Source organism: Stegostoma tigrinum, chromosome 30 (genome assembly GCF_030684315.1).
Source record: "Stegostoma tigrinum isolate sSteTig4 chromosome 30, sSteTig4.hap1, whole genome shotgun sequence".
NCBI classification, from domain to species: domain Eukaryota; kingdom Metazoa; phylum Chordata; class Chondrichthyes; order Orectolobiformes; family Stegostomatidae; genus Stegostoma; species Stegostoma tigrinum.
This window is the reverse complement of record NC_081383.1, coordinates 29,380,920-29,398,509: the sequence shown is the minus strand read 5'-3', so window position 1 is coordinate 29,398,509 and position 17,590 is coordinate 29,380,920. Positions and strand designations below refer to the sequence as shown.

At 42.8% G+C, this 17,590-nt stretch overlaps 1 protein-coding gene across 1 annotated transcript in view; it reads right to left on the bottom strand.

The window, feature by feature from the left end:
• malt2 (MALT paracaspase 2) overlaps positions 1-17,590 on the bottom strand; it is a 47,229-nt gene that overhangs the window by 20,303 nt on the left and 9,336 nt on the right. Inside the window, exons 6-10 of the mRNA XM_059638625.1 lie at positions 11,196-11,386; positions 8,810-8,906; positions 7,864-7,911; positions 5,144-5,197; positions 3,567-3,770 (exon numbers count right to left, since the gene is read on the bottom strand). Of these exons, the coding sequence (XP_059494608.1) occupies positions 3,567-3,770; positions 5,144-5,197; positions 7,864-7,911; positions 8,810-8,906; positions 11,196-11,386 (594 nt within the window). The remainder of the gene's footprint in view (positions 1-3,566; positions 3,771-5,143; positions 5,198-7,863; positions 7,912-8,809; positions 8,907-11,195; positions 11,387-17,590) is intronic.

The following is a 17,590-nucleotide window of genomic DNA, read 5'->3' as shown; positions in this document are numbered from 1 at the left end:
AGGTTGGTAGGGTGGTGTGTGAGAACGAGGGAGACCTCTTAGGGCGGTTGTGGCGGGGGCGGGGTGTGAGGGATGTGTTGCGGGAAATACGGGAGACGCGGTCAAGGGCGTTCTCGATCACTGTGGGGGGAAAGTTGCGGTCCTTGAAGAACTTGGACATCTGGGATGTGCGGGAGTGGAATGTCTTATCGTGGGAGCAGATGCGGCGGAGGCGGAGGAATTGGGAATAGGGAATGGAATTTTTGCAGGAGGGTGGGTGGGAGGAGGTGTATTCTAGGTAGCTGTGGGAGTCGGTGGGCTTGAAATGGACATCAGTTACAAGCTGGTTGCCTGAGATGGAGACTGAGAGGTCCAGGAAGGTGAGGGATGTAACCTGCTTTTCACCTCCCAATCTCTTATAAAGAAGAGGTTAAATGAAACGAAATCCTTTCACTCACCCTACAAGTAACAAGTAACAAATTTATTTATTTAAACCATGACAGTGAACAAATTAACAGAACCACTAACACACACTGAACAATTCCCCGCCAACCACTATTTCCTAACCGAACAAAATGCTACTGAAATGCTGTTCTAATAAATACAAGTCCCACTTATATATATTTAAGTAATATGAAAACTAAATTAAAACTTAGAGTCTCAAAGTCCATACAGGATGTGTCTTCCAAAACGTTCTGCCTTCTCTGCTGTCTCTCTTGTTATAAATGCATTTCTTCCACTGATTCTTCTGTCAGGGACGTTTTCTCTGTGAATTCTTCTGTGCGGACTTTTAGCTAGAAGTGCTGTGGTACCTTTTATGGATAGATGGTGCTTTCTCAGAGACCTTAGAGATTTCAGAGTGCTTATTCGTCAGATGGTAGTTTGCTCTCCCCCAATTTTCAAAAACCCTCTTCTTATATACCTTGGATGACATAAGAAGTTTCTTAAGCATTTGTCCAAGGCTATCAAAACCATCAGATTTAAATTCAATTGGCTTTAAATCTCTGAGTGATTTGTTTAAATTAATTGCCTGATTCTCGCTAGTTGCCAAAATGTCAAAACAAGCTAAGGTTTCCAAACACACAGCCAATTGATACATGTTTCAATTTCAGACTGGCTGTACCTATTCAGCTGCTTACAGACACATTTTCTGTATAAATCTCCAAGCTTAGAAAAGCGCTTTAGCTCTTAAATGAGCCACGCACTCTTTGCGCCCACCCCACCTTATCATTTTTACAAACAAATTCTAGCTTCCTGCTTTCCAATTCACAAGTACTCTACATAACTTTGTAACACTAGGATCTTAAACCCAAAACCAAGCTCATGGTCTATGAAGCAACAATGTTTTCAGCCATCCAGCTCGTGTCAAAAATGTACATCAAATATCTAGAGTAAAACCACCAGCAATGCCTCTGCATATTCAATAACAGCGATGGGCACATCAATATGAGTGCCCTCTCTCAGGACCACATTCACAGCATTAAAACCCTGGTTACAGTCTGTAAGTGAACTCAATGGGCTGCACTGTCCACATGCCTGACATGAGGCTTCTAAAACAAGCTCTCCACTCCGATCTCCGTTACACCAAGGAGTTACAAGGAGGGCAGAGGTAAGACTTTCACAAAGTCCCCCATTGAGACAAAGTAACCTCCCCATCGACCCAGGGCAATCCCTTGCCCAAGACCACCCAACTGCATAAGTATCCATGAAATGGTGTGTATTTGAATATTTTCAACAGGCCAGGTGAAAAGCTAGCACCAACAGCAGTGGGAGTGTGTGAAAACCCTGTGGTCACAGAACAACACTCTACCCCACCCATGGCAGGGTATGTGAATAAGTCATTGGACTGTTTACTCATCTGAGGACCTGCAGCAACCAGGGTGGAAAAGGCTGTCTTGCCTGTAAACCCCCAGGATCACCTACAGATATATTGAACCTTTCGATGTAACATATGTTTTTAAAAAGAGGATGTATAGTTAAAAATGACTGAGAATATATATTCTGAGTAATGTCTGACAGATGTGAAGGAAGTTACAAAGCGAAAGACTTCAAAGGGAGAAATGCCCTGCAAACTGAATTGAAATCTTGTATGAGTTTTCTCAGATGGTGAACACAATGGGAGAAAAGGAAGCAGTACAGGCATGAGGCATCTTTGTGTTCTTCTCTTTAAAGAATGCGCAAGGATACAATTAAAAGCCAGTTTCAACCCTGGTCTGCACATACTTGTGGACAGAAGTATGTACTGAGGGTCGTAGCAGAGAAAACTCCTTGTCATCCCTGTGCTATTGGTAAAAATAAATGAGTCTTTCTCTTTGCTAGAAGCCAGTAAGCAAGTGAAACTGCAGTCCAAAGGAAATGGGCCAAAGCTGATCAACTGACTTCCAAAGCCAAGCATCTCAAAATCAACTACTCACTGTCTACGATCAGTGCAACCCAATGTAACAATGGCCCCAACATCCCATTGTATAATCTACACAAACTTGAGGACTTATTTGCATTTTTTTTAAAAAACCTTTTATCTTCTTTGGACTCACCTCCTACTTCTAATCTATGTGTGCTGCATTACTATTTCACTTCATGTTCATTAATTAATAATCTCACTTTTTCATTAACACAAGAAAGCCTGGTTAAACTGGCGCCTCTTAAAACATAAGTTTAATTTGAGTCTGGGGGAGAGAGGCATCTACAACCCATTTTAAAATTAAAGTCATTGTGACCAATCAGGGCATGGGGGAATAAAGAAGGGGAGCAGTCCATCCCTCCCCATCTGGATTTGGTCTAGAACTGTAATAAATCAGGGAGCCTCACCGAGGAGCTCTTACAACAAAAGTTACTACTAAATGAGACACCTGCTTATTCACACCTGGCTCTAGGAATCAAACCTCAGAATATTTGAAATTAGCTCATCAAGTTCTAATAAATGGTACTTCAGCACTCAGCTAACAAGTATAGGATCAGGTCAAATTTACATCTCTTGATCAATTTGCAACAATTCCTTTTCAGAAGCAAAGGCGTGATTAAGGGTTGAGTACAAGAATCAGTCTGGTTGCAACGCCTGCGTGGTCAGCAGTCCGGCTAGACTCCAAGAATGAAAAGCTAGAATCAGTGAATTCCCACAGGGCAGATAGAGGCCAGTTGGCCCATTAAGTCTGCACCGATCTGCTGAAAACCATCCCACCTAGATGCACCCAACCCCAGTCCCCCATCCCTGTAGCCCCGCATTTACCAAGGTTAACCCACTTACGCTACACAAAGTTGGGCACTAAAGGGCAATTTAGCATGGCCAATCCACCTAACTTGCCTGTCATTGGACTGTGGGAGAAAAACCAGAGCACCCAGACGACAACCACACAGACACGGGGATAATGCACAAACTCCACACAGTCAGTCACCCAAGGGCGGAACTGAACCCAGGTCCCTGGTGCTGTGAGTCAGCAGTGCTCACCACTGAGCCACCGTGTCAATGAAATGGAATACTTTGGGGTCCATGCCCCTTTGCCAAATTTCAGGGGAAAGAATTTGCAGTTAGAATATTGTGGAGAGGAAACCTGTTTGCATCTGGTTCGGAAACATTAGTTTGTAGGTACCATAAACTCCCTTGTCAAGAAGCAGTAAGAACTCATTGACAGCTCTGTGCATCTCGAGTCTCGTGAGGTCGAGGAGGGACACCACCTTGAAGTCGAGCTGGCGAAGGAGGTTTGTAAGCTCATGCACATCCACCATTGGAGCCTTCAGCTGCTTGTGGTGTAAATAATTCATGTTCCCCATCAGCAGAGCTACCTTGTCTGTTGCTGAAAGAAACAAGGTGTGAGTGAGCATTTCAGACCAGCATTGCAAGTCCGCTCTGTTCTGTCTGAAATCAGATGGAATCAGAATCAGAATCTAATCAGAATCAGCAGTACAACACTTTAGGCTTTCAGTGTCAGCATCGAACATGTTCACATCAGATGCCACACAGACAGCATGGGCCAAAGTTGAGGGTGAAGCTCCTTTTCACTCCTCTTCCCATAATGTTTCTCAGCCCAGAGCTCTGGCATTGCACCCTTACAACGCTTCTCACTTCTCAGCTACCCTATGCAAATTGGGGCTAGTTTCCAAAGAACACATCCAGGCAAACAAAATTTGAGTTTATACCTGCCAATTGTATTTTGTGCAGGAACATTCCCTGCTGTTATCCATTTAAATCGAACCAAGGCCCTTAATGGCAGAAAGCCAGTGTCAAAGTTATGACAAGTGTCCCAGTGGCACTCGGGTCAAGGCTGTTAGATTTAAGTACTTGAGAGTTTGCTGTTTGATATCAGTAAGTGCTAATGAACATAAAAGATTAAATTCATGTAGTTCTCCTCCAAAGATTTAGGTGCAAAAATTCTCAGCCAATACTGAGGGAGGACTGGCTTCCAGGCTAGATGATAAACGGAAGCCCAGCTCACTGTCAGGTCAACATAGTGCTTTTCTGTAGAACACCAAGCCAGTTCACACTCATATCCTGGCCAAATACTGATTTCACAATCAATATCATGAAAAATAATACGATTTGATTATCACATTGCAGGTTGTAAAATCTTGATGTGAGCCAATTGGCTGTTGTGTCTCCAACAAAACAGCAGTGATTACAGAAGTGCACCTCATTGGCTGAAAGGTGCTTCAGTTCATTCCATGTTTTAAAGGGACTAAATAAATGTAAGTCTGTTTTTTAAAAATCAGTTTTTGTATTTATATGAGGGTTGGCTTATCCTATGTTATGCCATTTCTTCATCCATCTAAGCCTGAGGCTGTTCCTTGTGTAACCACTTTCAAAAAAATATTGCACTTGTGCTGCCAAAGTATAGAAGGCAATGGGCTGAGTGCTGGAAAATGAGCCTGGACCAGGAAAGTGCTTACTTTTGACTAGCACTGACTCTTTGGGCCAAAGGGCCTTTTCTGTGCTGTAGATGTCTATGGCTTCTGATTGCAGCCACTCCCCAGGAACAGTGCTGGTAGTAGGATTTGAACCACTATCCAGGGACCCATTGATCTATAGCCACTTTTGTGGCAGGATCAGGGTCAGTGTTGCCAAAGTCAAATATTCTGTTGAATCCCACCATCCAGGTTTATCCAATAATTAGTGAACAGGAATTTTACATCAGTAAAATATGACTCTGATCTGAAAACTGTACAAGTTTACCATAGAACTCGACAGGCCAATGGAGAGCTTTCAGCTGTGTTCCTGGGCTGGAACCTGTGAGGAAATTAACACAAAATTAACCGATCTTTCATTGTAAACAGTGCAAGTAAATTGGTCATCACTGACGAGGGATCAGACCATCCGGAATCAGACTGATGTCCGGAACCTCACTGACTAACATTCAGACCTTCGCTGACCAAGATTACTTTAAGAGTGTGCTTTGGTTTGGAGGAGGCTATGCAGGAAATGTTAAGATATGACCTCAATTCTGAGGCCATACTTCCTGCTTTTTTGGCAGTAACTTTCATTATTGAGATTTTCAAACTGTTTTCTTCATAGCAAAACTTAAAACAACAGTTTTTCCCACCTTGTCTGATTCCCACTCTGTTCAATTACATGCCACCTCCAACTTCTTGTTTCAGCCCAGTCCCAACCTTATCTTTGCCCTGCTTCATTTCCGTTTAATCCAGACCAACTCCAGTACCCATGTTATCTCTGCCTGGCCCATTCCATCTCCTCCCTGCCCTGTTCTGTCACACAGGTTGCCCTGTATGTTTTCAGACAAAGGTAAGTTCTCTCAGATGTTCATGTGCTTGTGTGAGTGGATGATTTACAGTTTGCCTTATGTTGATTTTCATTGAATCCCTACAATGTGTAAGCAGGCCATTTGGCCAAATGAGTCCACACTGTCCCTATGAACTGCATCCCATGCAGACTCACCCCACTACCCTATCCCTATCCTTATAACCCTGCATTTCCCATGGCTAATCCATCTAACCTACACGTCCTGGACACCATGGGTAACTTAGCACGGTCAGTCCAGCTAAGCTGCACATCTCTGGGCTGTGGGACGAAACCAGAGCACTTGGAGGAAACCCACGCAGACACGGGGAGAATGTGCAAACTACACAAAGACAGCTGCCTGAGGATGGAATTGAGCCCGGGTCCCTGGTGCTATGAGGCAGCAGTGCTAACCACTGAGCCACCGTGCTGTCCTATTAGTTCCAGCAAAACTCCAATTCCAAAATGACACCCAGTATGTAAAAACCCAACATCAATATCACTCAGGTATCACACAGAAAGGTATTCAGACAAAAACACACCAAAAGGGCAAAGAAAGAGGTTAGGATTGGTGACTAAAGGCTTGGTCAAAATTCTTACTTTCAAACAGAAAGGTGAGAGGTGAAAATTTGTAAAGTATTCCAGATCTTGAAGATCTGAAGACATTTCTGCCAATGGTTGGGCAAAAGAATATTAGATGTACGAGAGTTAGAGTTAGAGAAATGTAGAGTTCTCAGCAGGTTAAGGGAAATAGTTATATCAATAGATATAGGTTCATTAAAGTCAGGATGCATTTCTTAGTGGAAAGTTAAGAGAAAACTAACGTGCTGGAGTTTTTATGAAGAGGTAGCAAGGAGGGCTGTTGAGCACAATACTGTTGACATGGTGTATGTGGATATCCAAAAGTATTCAATACACAACAGACCATTGAGTACAGTTGACAGTAGCAGCATGGATATAAATTAGCTGAGTGACTGGAAACTGAATAACGTTAATGGATTCTTTTCACCAGGGGAAGGCTTTTAAAAGAGTTCCCTAGGTTCAGCGTGGGGGACCCTTTCTCTTCCTGATTCGTATTAATAATATCAACCTGTGTTTACAGAACTCATCTTCAAAATTTACAGAGGGCGCAAAACTTAGAAGCACTGCAGTCTATGAGAAAGATAACACTTAACTTCAAAGCACATAATGAAACAGGGATACTGGGTGAACAGGTAACAGATGAAATTTAATGTGGAGAAATGCAAGGTGACGCATTTTTGTAGAAAGAGCATAGAGATAATCTTTTTCTATATTCATTCATGGGCTAAGGGCACCCCTGGCTAGACAGCATTTATTGCCCATCCCTAATTGTCCAGAGGGTAGGTTAGAGTCAACCACATTGTTGTAGTTCTGGAGTCACATGTAGGCCAGACCAGGTAAAGATGGCAGTTTCCTTCCCTAAAGGATATTAGTGAACCAGATGGGTTTTTCCAACAATCGACAATGGAGTCACAGTCATCATTAGATTCTTAATTCCAGATATTTATTCAATTCCAATTCCACCACCTGCCATGGTGGGATACTGGGTCCCCAGCATGTTATCTGAGTCTCTGGATTAACAGTGCAGTAATAATACCACTAGGCCATCACCTCCCCTTTTTTATATTTATTAAAAGGTACTTAAGAGTAAAAGAGTAAGGAGGTTATGTTGATATTATGTAAGTAACTTGTTAGATTTCAACTAGAGTACTGTGCCCAGTTCTGACCTCTACACTCTAGGAAGTATCAGAAGAGGTTTAGAAGATTGGTTCCAGGTAAAAGGAACTACACTTACAAGGATAGAATGAAGCAGTTAAGACAACTTTTCTTGAAGAAAGGACTGACAGGAGATCTGACAAGCTAATGAGGAGAAGGCAGGAGAATGGCACTAATTGCAGAGTTCATTTGGAGAGCTGATGTAGACACAATGGGGCAAACAGCCTCCCTCTGCAATGAAATAACTTTGTGATTCTGGGAGGTATGAGGCTTTGAAGGAATTTATACACAAAGGTAAAACATTTAATGTGGAGACCCGGCGATTCTGGGAGATACTGTACAGTCAGTGAGCATGGCGGTTTCAGATGATCAACATGTGATATGAAATTGGCAACAAAATGTTCGGTGAGTAAAGCCATTACCTTCATCAGTGTTCACGAAAAATGCCCCATTGAAGGATGTATTTGGTCCTTAAAGGATAAAGAAGAATTTGTGACAATGAAGGTTATTTTAAAGTAAAATAATAACCTCAAATAAACGGACAGGACAGTGGTGAAAATAAAAACAGTAACTGCAAAAGATCTCAACATGAAGGTCATTCAGCCATTAAGTTGATATTGAAAGAGATTTGATTCTTTCTAACCAACATTAAAATGTTATTATGTCCCCAACAAGTGCAGCATCAATTGTTAAACTGTGCCTTTTTTTGAAAATGTAATCAGTTCTCAGGATGTGACTAGAGGTAAAGTTGCCATTGTTGAAGGGGATCATTGGCCTCTCTCTCATGAGACAGATACAACTAGTGATGGTTTAACCCAGGGCTCACCATGCCTCAGGCAAAGGCAAAATCAAGCAGATAGCACCTTCGTGGTGACCTCAGCCAGTCTGGGAATTGAACTTATACTGTTGGCGACACTCTGCATTGCATACCAGCCATCCAGCCAATGGAGCTGAGCTGTCAATTGCCACTTCTCAGGGTAACTAGTGCAGTAAATGTAGCTTTTAAGATATTAGTCATGTATCAAGTATGAAAGTGAATTGCAGGCATGCATACAAGTGGTCACCATTTTAAAATGTCACTAGTGTCCAATGCAAAGATTGGGTATGTCTTAAACACCTGTGCATCTTCACTATACAACCGCTATCATCTGCTTGACTCCTGAGCTCAATTCCATGTGTGTGCATTGTGTGGATAAAAGGGGGAAGACATCTACTAAAATGAGTATAATATGTTGTGGCAGAAAAGGAGGGTTTAGTAATATGCTGAGTATAGGCAAAATACTATTTTTGGGGCTGGAAAAAGGGGTCACCTTATACAACAGGTCAAATTATATATGCCGTGATTTATTGTAATTGCATTGAACATACCGATCTCCACAGAAACGACCTTGCTCCAGACCTCGTGATGAAGATTGAACACGTGACAGCAATAATCTCCACGGTCAGCAGTTGTAACTCCATTAATCTAGGTTTGACGTTAATAAGAAGTAAGTAGAGTACACCTTTCCCTGTTTAATTACTGATGCCACCATTGGTCATATTCTTTCAGGCAGTCAGTCCAATGTGATGGTAGAGAACCAGTTCGATTAATCTGAAAGTTTACCCCTGACTCCTTCCCATGTAAAGTGGATGGCCTGTGCCTATTCATTGATCTTTAATATGGAGCTAGTTGTACAGAGCAGCTTACAGTGCTGAGGCGCAAGACATATAGATCTCCAACAAGCAGTTACAACTTGGCCATGGGCCTAAAGTCTTTGATCCTGCATTCAAGTTGGTTGATCTCATCACAGTCTCCCTTCATGTCATTCACCATCCTGATGTGGAAATATATTGCCTTTCCTTTCAGTATTGCTGGGCCAAAATCCTGGAACTCCCTCCCTAACGCCATTGTGAGTCTACCTAAACCAAATAAAATGTCTCTGTTCTAGAAAGAAGGGAGGAAGAAAACAGAAAACTATAGACCAAATACATTGACATCTGTCAAGGGAAGGTGTTAGAATCGATGGGCAATTGGGAAATCCCGAAGTTTTTGAGTACAGTCAACATGGTTTCGAAAAAGAGAAATCTTGCTTAACCAGTCGAAATTCTTTGAAGAACTAACTTGTGTTGTGGTTAAAGGGGAAGTCATTCATGTACTTTACTTGGATTTCCAGAAGGCATCTGACAGGGTGGCACAAAGAAGATTACTGTGTAATACCATTCTAACACATGGACCAAGTAGAGTTAAGTTACAAAGGGAATTCAGTGAATTCTTCACTCAAAAAAGAATCAGGCTGTGAAATATTTTACTATGGAATATATTGATGAGGATATTGATGCAGGGGTACAATACAATTTGATGCATTTCTGAAGGAAGAGAAAGGAGAGATTGAGCGATCTGGTGAAAAGGTGGGTTGGAGGAACCTTGTAAAAAAATGAGTAGTTAGGTAGAAGGGAATCTGGTGAGAAGTTGGATTAAGGCAATAAGGTAATTGGATCTATTGGACATTTCTTGTTTACCAATATATTAGCATAATTAGTGCTGGCAACATATTGGTGCATATGTAGTCAAACAATAAAGACTCTGCTGCCTTTGTGAACTACCATCCTATCTACAATCTCTTTCTGGTCAAATGTTCCTAAACGTGTTGTTACTTTCCAAATCTGTTCCCATCTTACTGTTTGATTTCTTCTTCTGAGGTTTCTGCCCTATTGCTGTAGTCTTATCAAAGTCTCACATGATACAGATCTAGCAATCATATCCTTCATCGTTCTTCACTTGTCTGCAGCATTTTACATGGTTGACCTCTATCACCTCTATACTGTTGTCCATCTGGAAGCGACTGTGCTCAACTGTCAATGACTGTCTATCCAGTTATAGCCAAAGGATCATCTGAAATGGCTTTATTCCCATTCCCAGATCATTACCTCTAATGTTTCCACAAGATTTATTCTTAGCCCCATCCTACTTCTCATCTACAAGCTTCTACTTGTCAACATCATCCAAAAATACAGCATCAGGGTCGGCCAGCACTACCCAGCTATACACTATGACTGCTGAAACCTTTATTTCTGCCTTGTTTTCTCAGGATTTGACTATTCCAATATGAAGTCATCCAAGCTCAATCTTCCTGAAGAGTTACATCGGATTTGAAATGTTACCTGTTTCTCTCTTCACAGATGTTGTCAAGAGCTGCTGAATTTCTCCAGGATTTTCTGTTTAGATTTCACACGACATCCTGTTCAGCAGTCATTCTTGCCCTGTCTGAACTATTTTGGCTAAACAATCCTGATTTTAAAATCCTTGCTTTAAGGCTGCTCCCTGACGTTGCCCTCTATAACCACCTAAAACCTGTCAATCCTCAAACATACCTTCTAACCCTGGTTTTAATCACTTTACCACAGGTGGCAGTGCCTTTGGTTCCCTAGGCTCTGAAATTCCTCCCAAAGCTGCTCCACATTACTTTTCACCTTTAAGATACTTCTTAAAACCTATTCATTTGATCAAGTTTTGGGCTGACAGCCTTCATACCTCTGTGTGGCTTGCTGCTACATCTTGTTAGACAACACTCCTGTGAAGTGCCTTGTAATATTTTAGTCCATTAAATCATAAATACAAGCTGTTGTTTCAACAATTAATGAAGGTGTTGAATAATTACTCAGTCTACGCAATGTGACATCAGAGGAATTTATTGCTGCAACTCTTCAGAAAGGCCTACCCTCCATTTAGTCATGCACTCACAGCATAGCCAGTCACCAGAAAATGATCACTAACCTTCAGATATGGTTCATTTGCCTCAGGCAGTATCCGGTTGTTCCGAAACCACTGGTACTTTGGTGGAGGATCACCAAAGGCATAACATGGAAGAACCATGGTATCACCCTCCTTCAGGGTCAATGAGCTGGGCTGCACCACAATGTGCACCCTGCTCAAAGACAAGCAAACTCCACTCGCTGCAGGAAAAGCTAAAGAAATATTCCATTGTCAAGGCAGATGACAGATTAACTGTACTCAATCTCACCTAAACTGGATATCAGGCAAGGTTGCTGGGCTAGCAGGGAGAAGCATATTCACTTTGCCACTTAGCCAGATGTGTAGGCTCTGCGCTGGATACCTAGTCCGTATTGGGTTGATTGATTTTCCCATGTTTGTGAGAGGAGCAGGAGCTGCCACAATTGGTCTCAACACATGATGTGAGGTTCACTCTGCCCGCTTCTGATCACAATCAACTGAGCCATACCAGACAGAGTTCTGTGGTCATTGATTGAAAAAGGTGTGAATGTTGATTGGATTGCTGGTTTCATGTGGGGTAGGATCTCTCTTCCAGTATCTCCCTAATGCTAAGCATTTTATATAATTTAGAAGGATAGTCCAATCCCAGCCTCACCCAAAACTTATTAAAAGGCACCTTCCATTCACTAGTGATAACTCTCATTCACTTTGATTTCCTTAGGTCCAGGTGCTGCATGCCAATGGTACGACCTAACTAAGAGCAGTCAACTCAGCAATTGTACTGTTCTTGCTACCTACTCAGAAGAACACAAGTGAAATCTGGAATTGATGAACCAGTGATTGATACTGATCTAACACCTTCATAAGATTTAGAAAGTGAGAGTTGCAGACACACACAGGCACAGGAACAGAAAGGCTGCAGCAGGCTGTTCAGCCCTTTTAGCCTGCTGTGTTAATTTATGCAATCATGGCCAATCACCCACTTCACTATCTTTTTGCTACACCATCCCCATACCCTTTTATGTCACTGGCAGTAAGAAGTCTATAAATCCCTACTTTAAACATACTCAGCGATAGCGCTTCCACAGCCCTCTTTGATAAAGAATTCCAAAATTCACAATTTCCAAGTTAAAAAAAAGGTTGGTTTAAACTGGCTTCCCACCTATATCCCTAGCTGCACTTTCCAACCGAAGTAAACATCTGATTGTATCCTGTCCTTTTAAGTATTTTCGTGTTTCGACGTGATCACTCCTCATTTATTCTGTACTCCGGAGAATACAGGCCCAGTTTTCCCAATTTCACTTCATAGGACAGTCCTACCATGACAGGAAGAAGTCTGGTGAATTTTCATTGTACTCCATATATGGCAATACCTTTTCCAAGGTAAGGGCACCAAAACTGCACAGAGTACTTCAGGTACAGTCTAATCAAGGATCTGTGCAATTGAAGCAAGCCTTTGCTACTTTTATATATATTAAAAACTTAAATGTTTATATATTGCCTGGGTCCCAAATACTAACTTTTGTGGTACTCTACTAGTCACAGCCTGCCATTGTGAAAATGACCTGTTTATTCCTGTTTTCTATCTGTTAGCCAATCCATACCAGTACATTACTTCCTATCCCAAGTATTTTAACTTTGCTAACCAACTTCCTGTGAGAGATTTTATCAAAAGCATTTTTAAAATCCAAGAATACTATGTTCACCAACTCTAATTCATCAATTCTGTTAGTCACATCCTGAAAAAAACTCCAAGTTTGTCAAATGTGATTTCCCATTCATAAACCCATGCTGATTGGGGCTAATTATAGGGATGGCAGAGTGGTTAGCACCACTGGCTCACAGCACCAGGGACACAGGTTCAATTCCAGTCTCAGGCAACAGTCCATGTGGCGTTTGAACATTCTCCCCATGTCTGTGTAGGTTTCCTCCCACAGTCTGAAGATGTGCAGGGTAGGTGGACTAACGTGCTATAGTGTCCAGGGATGTTTGGGTCAGGCAGAGGAATGGGTCTGGGTTGGATGGCCTTCAGAGGGGCAGTCTGGCCTGTTTCCACACTGTAGGTATTCTATATTATTATTATTGTTACTCGAGTTGTCATTTATTACATTCTTTGTTATAGGTCTACAAATTCTTGATCACTGGTGTAAGGTGAATAGGTTTGCAGCTCCTTGTTTTCTCTCTCTCCCTCCCTTCTTAAATAGTGAGTTGACATTTATCATATTCTAACCTGCAGGAATCCACTCCAAAAATTAGAATTTTTTTGGAATATGATCACCAATGCATCCATTATCACCTTGACTACCACTTACAGCACTCTGGTAAGTAGAATATCATTTTGTGGGAGTGTCAACATTCAGGCTCATTAATTTTTGCAATACTACTTTCTCTTTCAATTCCTCAATTTCAATTTCAACTGTCCCTTGCGAGATCACTAACTCTGGGAAATTTCTTTTAACTTCCTCGGTGAAGACTAACACAAAGTAATCACTTAACTCCTCTGTCATTTCTGCATACTATATTATAAATGCTCCTGACTCTGTCCATAATGGACCCAATTTATCTCAGCCATACACTTCCTTATTTTGTATCTACAGAAGGTACAGTCCATTTTTATGATTTTTGCTGGCTTATATTCATATTCAATTCTCGTTACTTTATCAGTTTCTTCATTCTCTTTGGCCATACTCTGGAATGCTCCCTATTGTTAGGTTTACCACTATTTCTTGGAACTTTATAGGTCTTTCCTTTTCAACTTATGCAATCTTTAACCTTCTTTCTTAGTCACGCGTTGATTGACTTTTTTGGATTTTGATGCCTTGAATCAATATGTAGTTACTACAGAATGTAATAATTTTTTTCCATTCATTTGTGGGATGTGGGTGTCACTGGCTGGCCAGCACTTCCTGACTGTCCCTAGCTGCTCTTGAGAATCTGGTGGTGAGCTGCCTTCTTGAACTGCTGCAGTCCACCTGCTGCGGGTTGAACAACAATGCCATTAAAGAGAGAATTCCAGGATTTTGACCCAGTGATAATGAAGGAATAGTGATATATTCCAAAGTCAGGATGGTGAGTGTGTTGGAGGGTAACTTGGAGGTGGTGGTGTTCCAGTGATAATGGGAACTGCAGATGCTGGAGAATCCAAGATAATAAAATGTGAGGCTGGATGAACACAGCAGGCCCAGCAGCATCTCAGGAGCACAAAAGCTGACGTTTTGGGCCTAGCCCCTTCATCAGAGAGGGGGATGGGGTGAGGGTTCTGGAATAAATAGGGAGAGAGGGGGAGGCGGACCGAAGATGGAGAGAAAAGAAGATAGGTGGAGAGGAGAGTATAGGTGGGGAGGTAGGAAGGGGATAGGTCAGTCCAGGGACGACGGACAGGTCAAGGAGGTGGGATGAGGTTAGTAGGTAGGAGATGGGGGTGCGGCTTGGGGTAGGAGGAAGGGATGGGTGAGAGGAAGAACAGGTTAGGGAGGCAGAGACAGGTTGGACTGGTTTTGGGATGCAGTGGGTGGAGGGGAAGAGCTGGGCTGGTTGTGTGGTGCAGTGGGGGGAGGGGACGAACTGGGCTGGTTCTGGGATGCGGTGGGGGAAGGGGAGATTTTGAAGCTGGTGGTGTTCCCTTTTGTTTGCTGCCCTTGCCCTTCTAGATGGAAGTGGTCATGGATTTGGAAGTTGCTGTCTAAGGATCTTTGGTGAATTTCTGCAGTGCATCTTGTAGATAGTACACACTGCTGCTTCTGAACGTCAGGGGTGGAGGGAGTGGATGTAGTGCCAATTAAGCGGGCCGCTTTGTCCTTAATGGTGTCAAGCGTTTTGCGTGTTGTTAGGGCTGCACTCATCCAGGTAAGTGGGGAATATTCCATCACACTCCTGACTTGTGCCTTGTCGATGGTGGTCAGGCTTTGAGGAGTCAGGAGGTGAGTTACTTGCTGCAGTTTTCCTAGCTTCTGACCTGCTCTTGTAGCCACTGTGTTTATGTGTCCAGTTGAGTTTCTGGTCAATGGTAACTCTCAGGATGTTGATAGTGGGGGATTCAGTAATGGTACCCCCATTGAACATCAAGGAGCAGTGGTTAGATTATCTCTTATTGATGATGGTCATAACCTGGTATTTTTGTGGTGCGAATGTCACTTGCCACTTATCTGCCCAAGCCTGGATATTGTCCAGATCTTGCTGCATTTGAACACGGACTGCTTCAGTATCTGAGGAGTCACAAATGGTGCTGACCGTTATGCAATAATCGGCGCACATCCCCACTTCTGACCTTATGATGGAGGGAAGGTCATTGGCAAAACAGCTGAAAATGGTTGGGCTGAGGACACTACCCTGAGGAAATCCTGCAAAGATGTCCTGGAGCTGAGACGATTGACATCCAACAACCACAGCCATCTTACTACTACGTGTCAGGTGTGACTCATGCCACCAGAGAGTTTGCCCCTGATACCCATCAATTCCAGTTTTGCTAGGGTTCCTTGATGCCACATTCGAGCAAATGCAGCCTTGATATCAAGGGCTGTCACTCTCGCCTAACCTCTGGAATTCAACTCTTTTGTCCTTGTTTGAACCACGGCTGTAATGAGAGCAGGAGCTGAGTGCCTCTGGCAGAACCCAAACTGGGCGTCACTGAGCAGGTTACTGCTGAACAGGTGCTGCTTGATAGCAATGTTGATCTCCTGACTTGACAGTAATGATTGAGTGGGGAATATGCTGGGCCATGAGGTTACAGATTGTGCTGGACTACAATTCTGCTGCTGTTGATGGCCCACAGTGCCTCATGGATGCCCACTCTGGGCAAAGTCTGTCCCACTTAGCACGGTGATACTGCCACACAACACGATGGAAGTTATTTTCAATGTGAAGGTGGGACTTCATATCCACAAGAACTGTGCGATGGTCGCTCTTATCGATACTGTGATGGACAGATGCAACTGCAGCTGGCAGTTTGGTAAGGATAAGGTCAATCCCATCCTTTGTTATCAGCCCAAAACTATCTCCTGTTAATTTTTGTCTGTCTTTCCTAAACACTGAATATCCTTGAATATTCTGTTCCCAGTCTTGGTCACTCTGCAACCATGTTTTCATAACGGCAACTGTATCTACTTATTTACCGTTATTCATGCTTTTAAATCCTCTACCCTGCTAAGAATGCTGCATGCAGCCAGGGTCCCCTTATTTTTATCTTTTTGACATTATTACACATTCAGGGTTTGTCGAATATTGCCTTCATTTTACCTGCTTTCTAATTTCACTTTCCACTTTTCTACTCTCTATTACCAGCTCTACTTGCTTCTAATTTTAATGACCACTCAGGTTCCTAACCCCTGACAAGCTATCTTAAATATCCCTGTGGAAACGCTTAGAAACAAACTTCAATTATTCCCACTTGGTGGTTCCCTCACCACTTGCCAGATCCAGTCTAGCAGCTATGTCCTTTAAGACCTGACCAGCTCCATCAGCATTACTGGTGCTGAGCCTCTACTGGTGGTGTAGATTGACGCACCCCCCCCCCCCCCACCCCCCCGCCCCGCCTCCCCCCTACACCAGATTAATAGCCTAGCAATAATACCACTTGGCCATCGTTTACCCTGCAAAGATTAAACATTGCCTATTGCGTACTTTTTAACATATTTTTCCAATCCACCTCAGCCAATTTGCTTCTAATATCTTCATCGTATCCTATGTTCGAAATCAACATATTGGCTTCAGATTGATCTACCTCACTTACAAACGCAAGTGTGAAATTCTATCAATTAAGGTCACTCAGCCTGAAAGGTTCTTTTACAACAAAATTAATAATTGACCCTTTTCTTATTACATAATACTAGATCTAAAACAGCCAGTTCTCTAGTCAGTTCCTCAATATACTTTGTGAAAATCATTCCTAATACACTGCAGAAACTTATCCCCCATAGCAATTTTGCTTAGATTAGATTAGATTAGATTCCCTACAGTGTGGAAACAGGCCCTTCGGCCCAACAAGTCCACACCGCCCCCTGAAGCATCCCACCCAGACCCACCCCCCCATAACCCACACGCCCCTGAATACTACAGGCAATTTAGCATGGCCAATCCACCTAACTTGCCCATCCTTGGACTGTGGGAGGAAACCGGAGCACCCGGAGGAAACCCACGCAGACACAGGAAGAATGTGCAAACTCCACACAGACATTTGCCCAAGGCAGGAATCGAACCCGGGTCCCTGGCACTGTGAGGCTGCACTGCTAACCACTGAGCCACTGTGCCGCTTATTAGGTTTAGCCCGTCTAAATACAGACTGGAGTTATCCAAGCTTACTATATTAACAATGTTACATTGTTTGGTGGTCTACAATCGTATCGTACCTGTATTTGCTGCCCTGTCGTTTGTTAGCTCCAGTCAAACTGATTCCACATTTTGTTCATCTGAACCTATTTCCTTCTTTACTATAATGATGA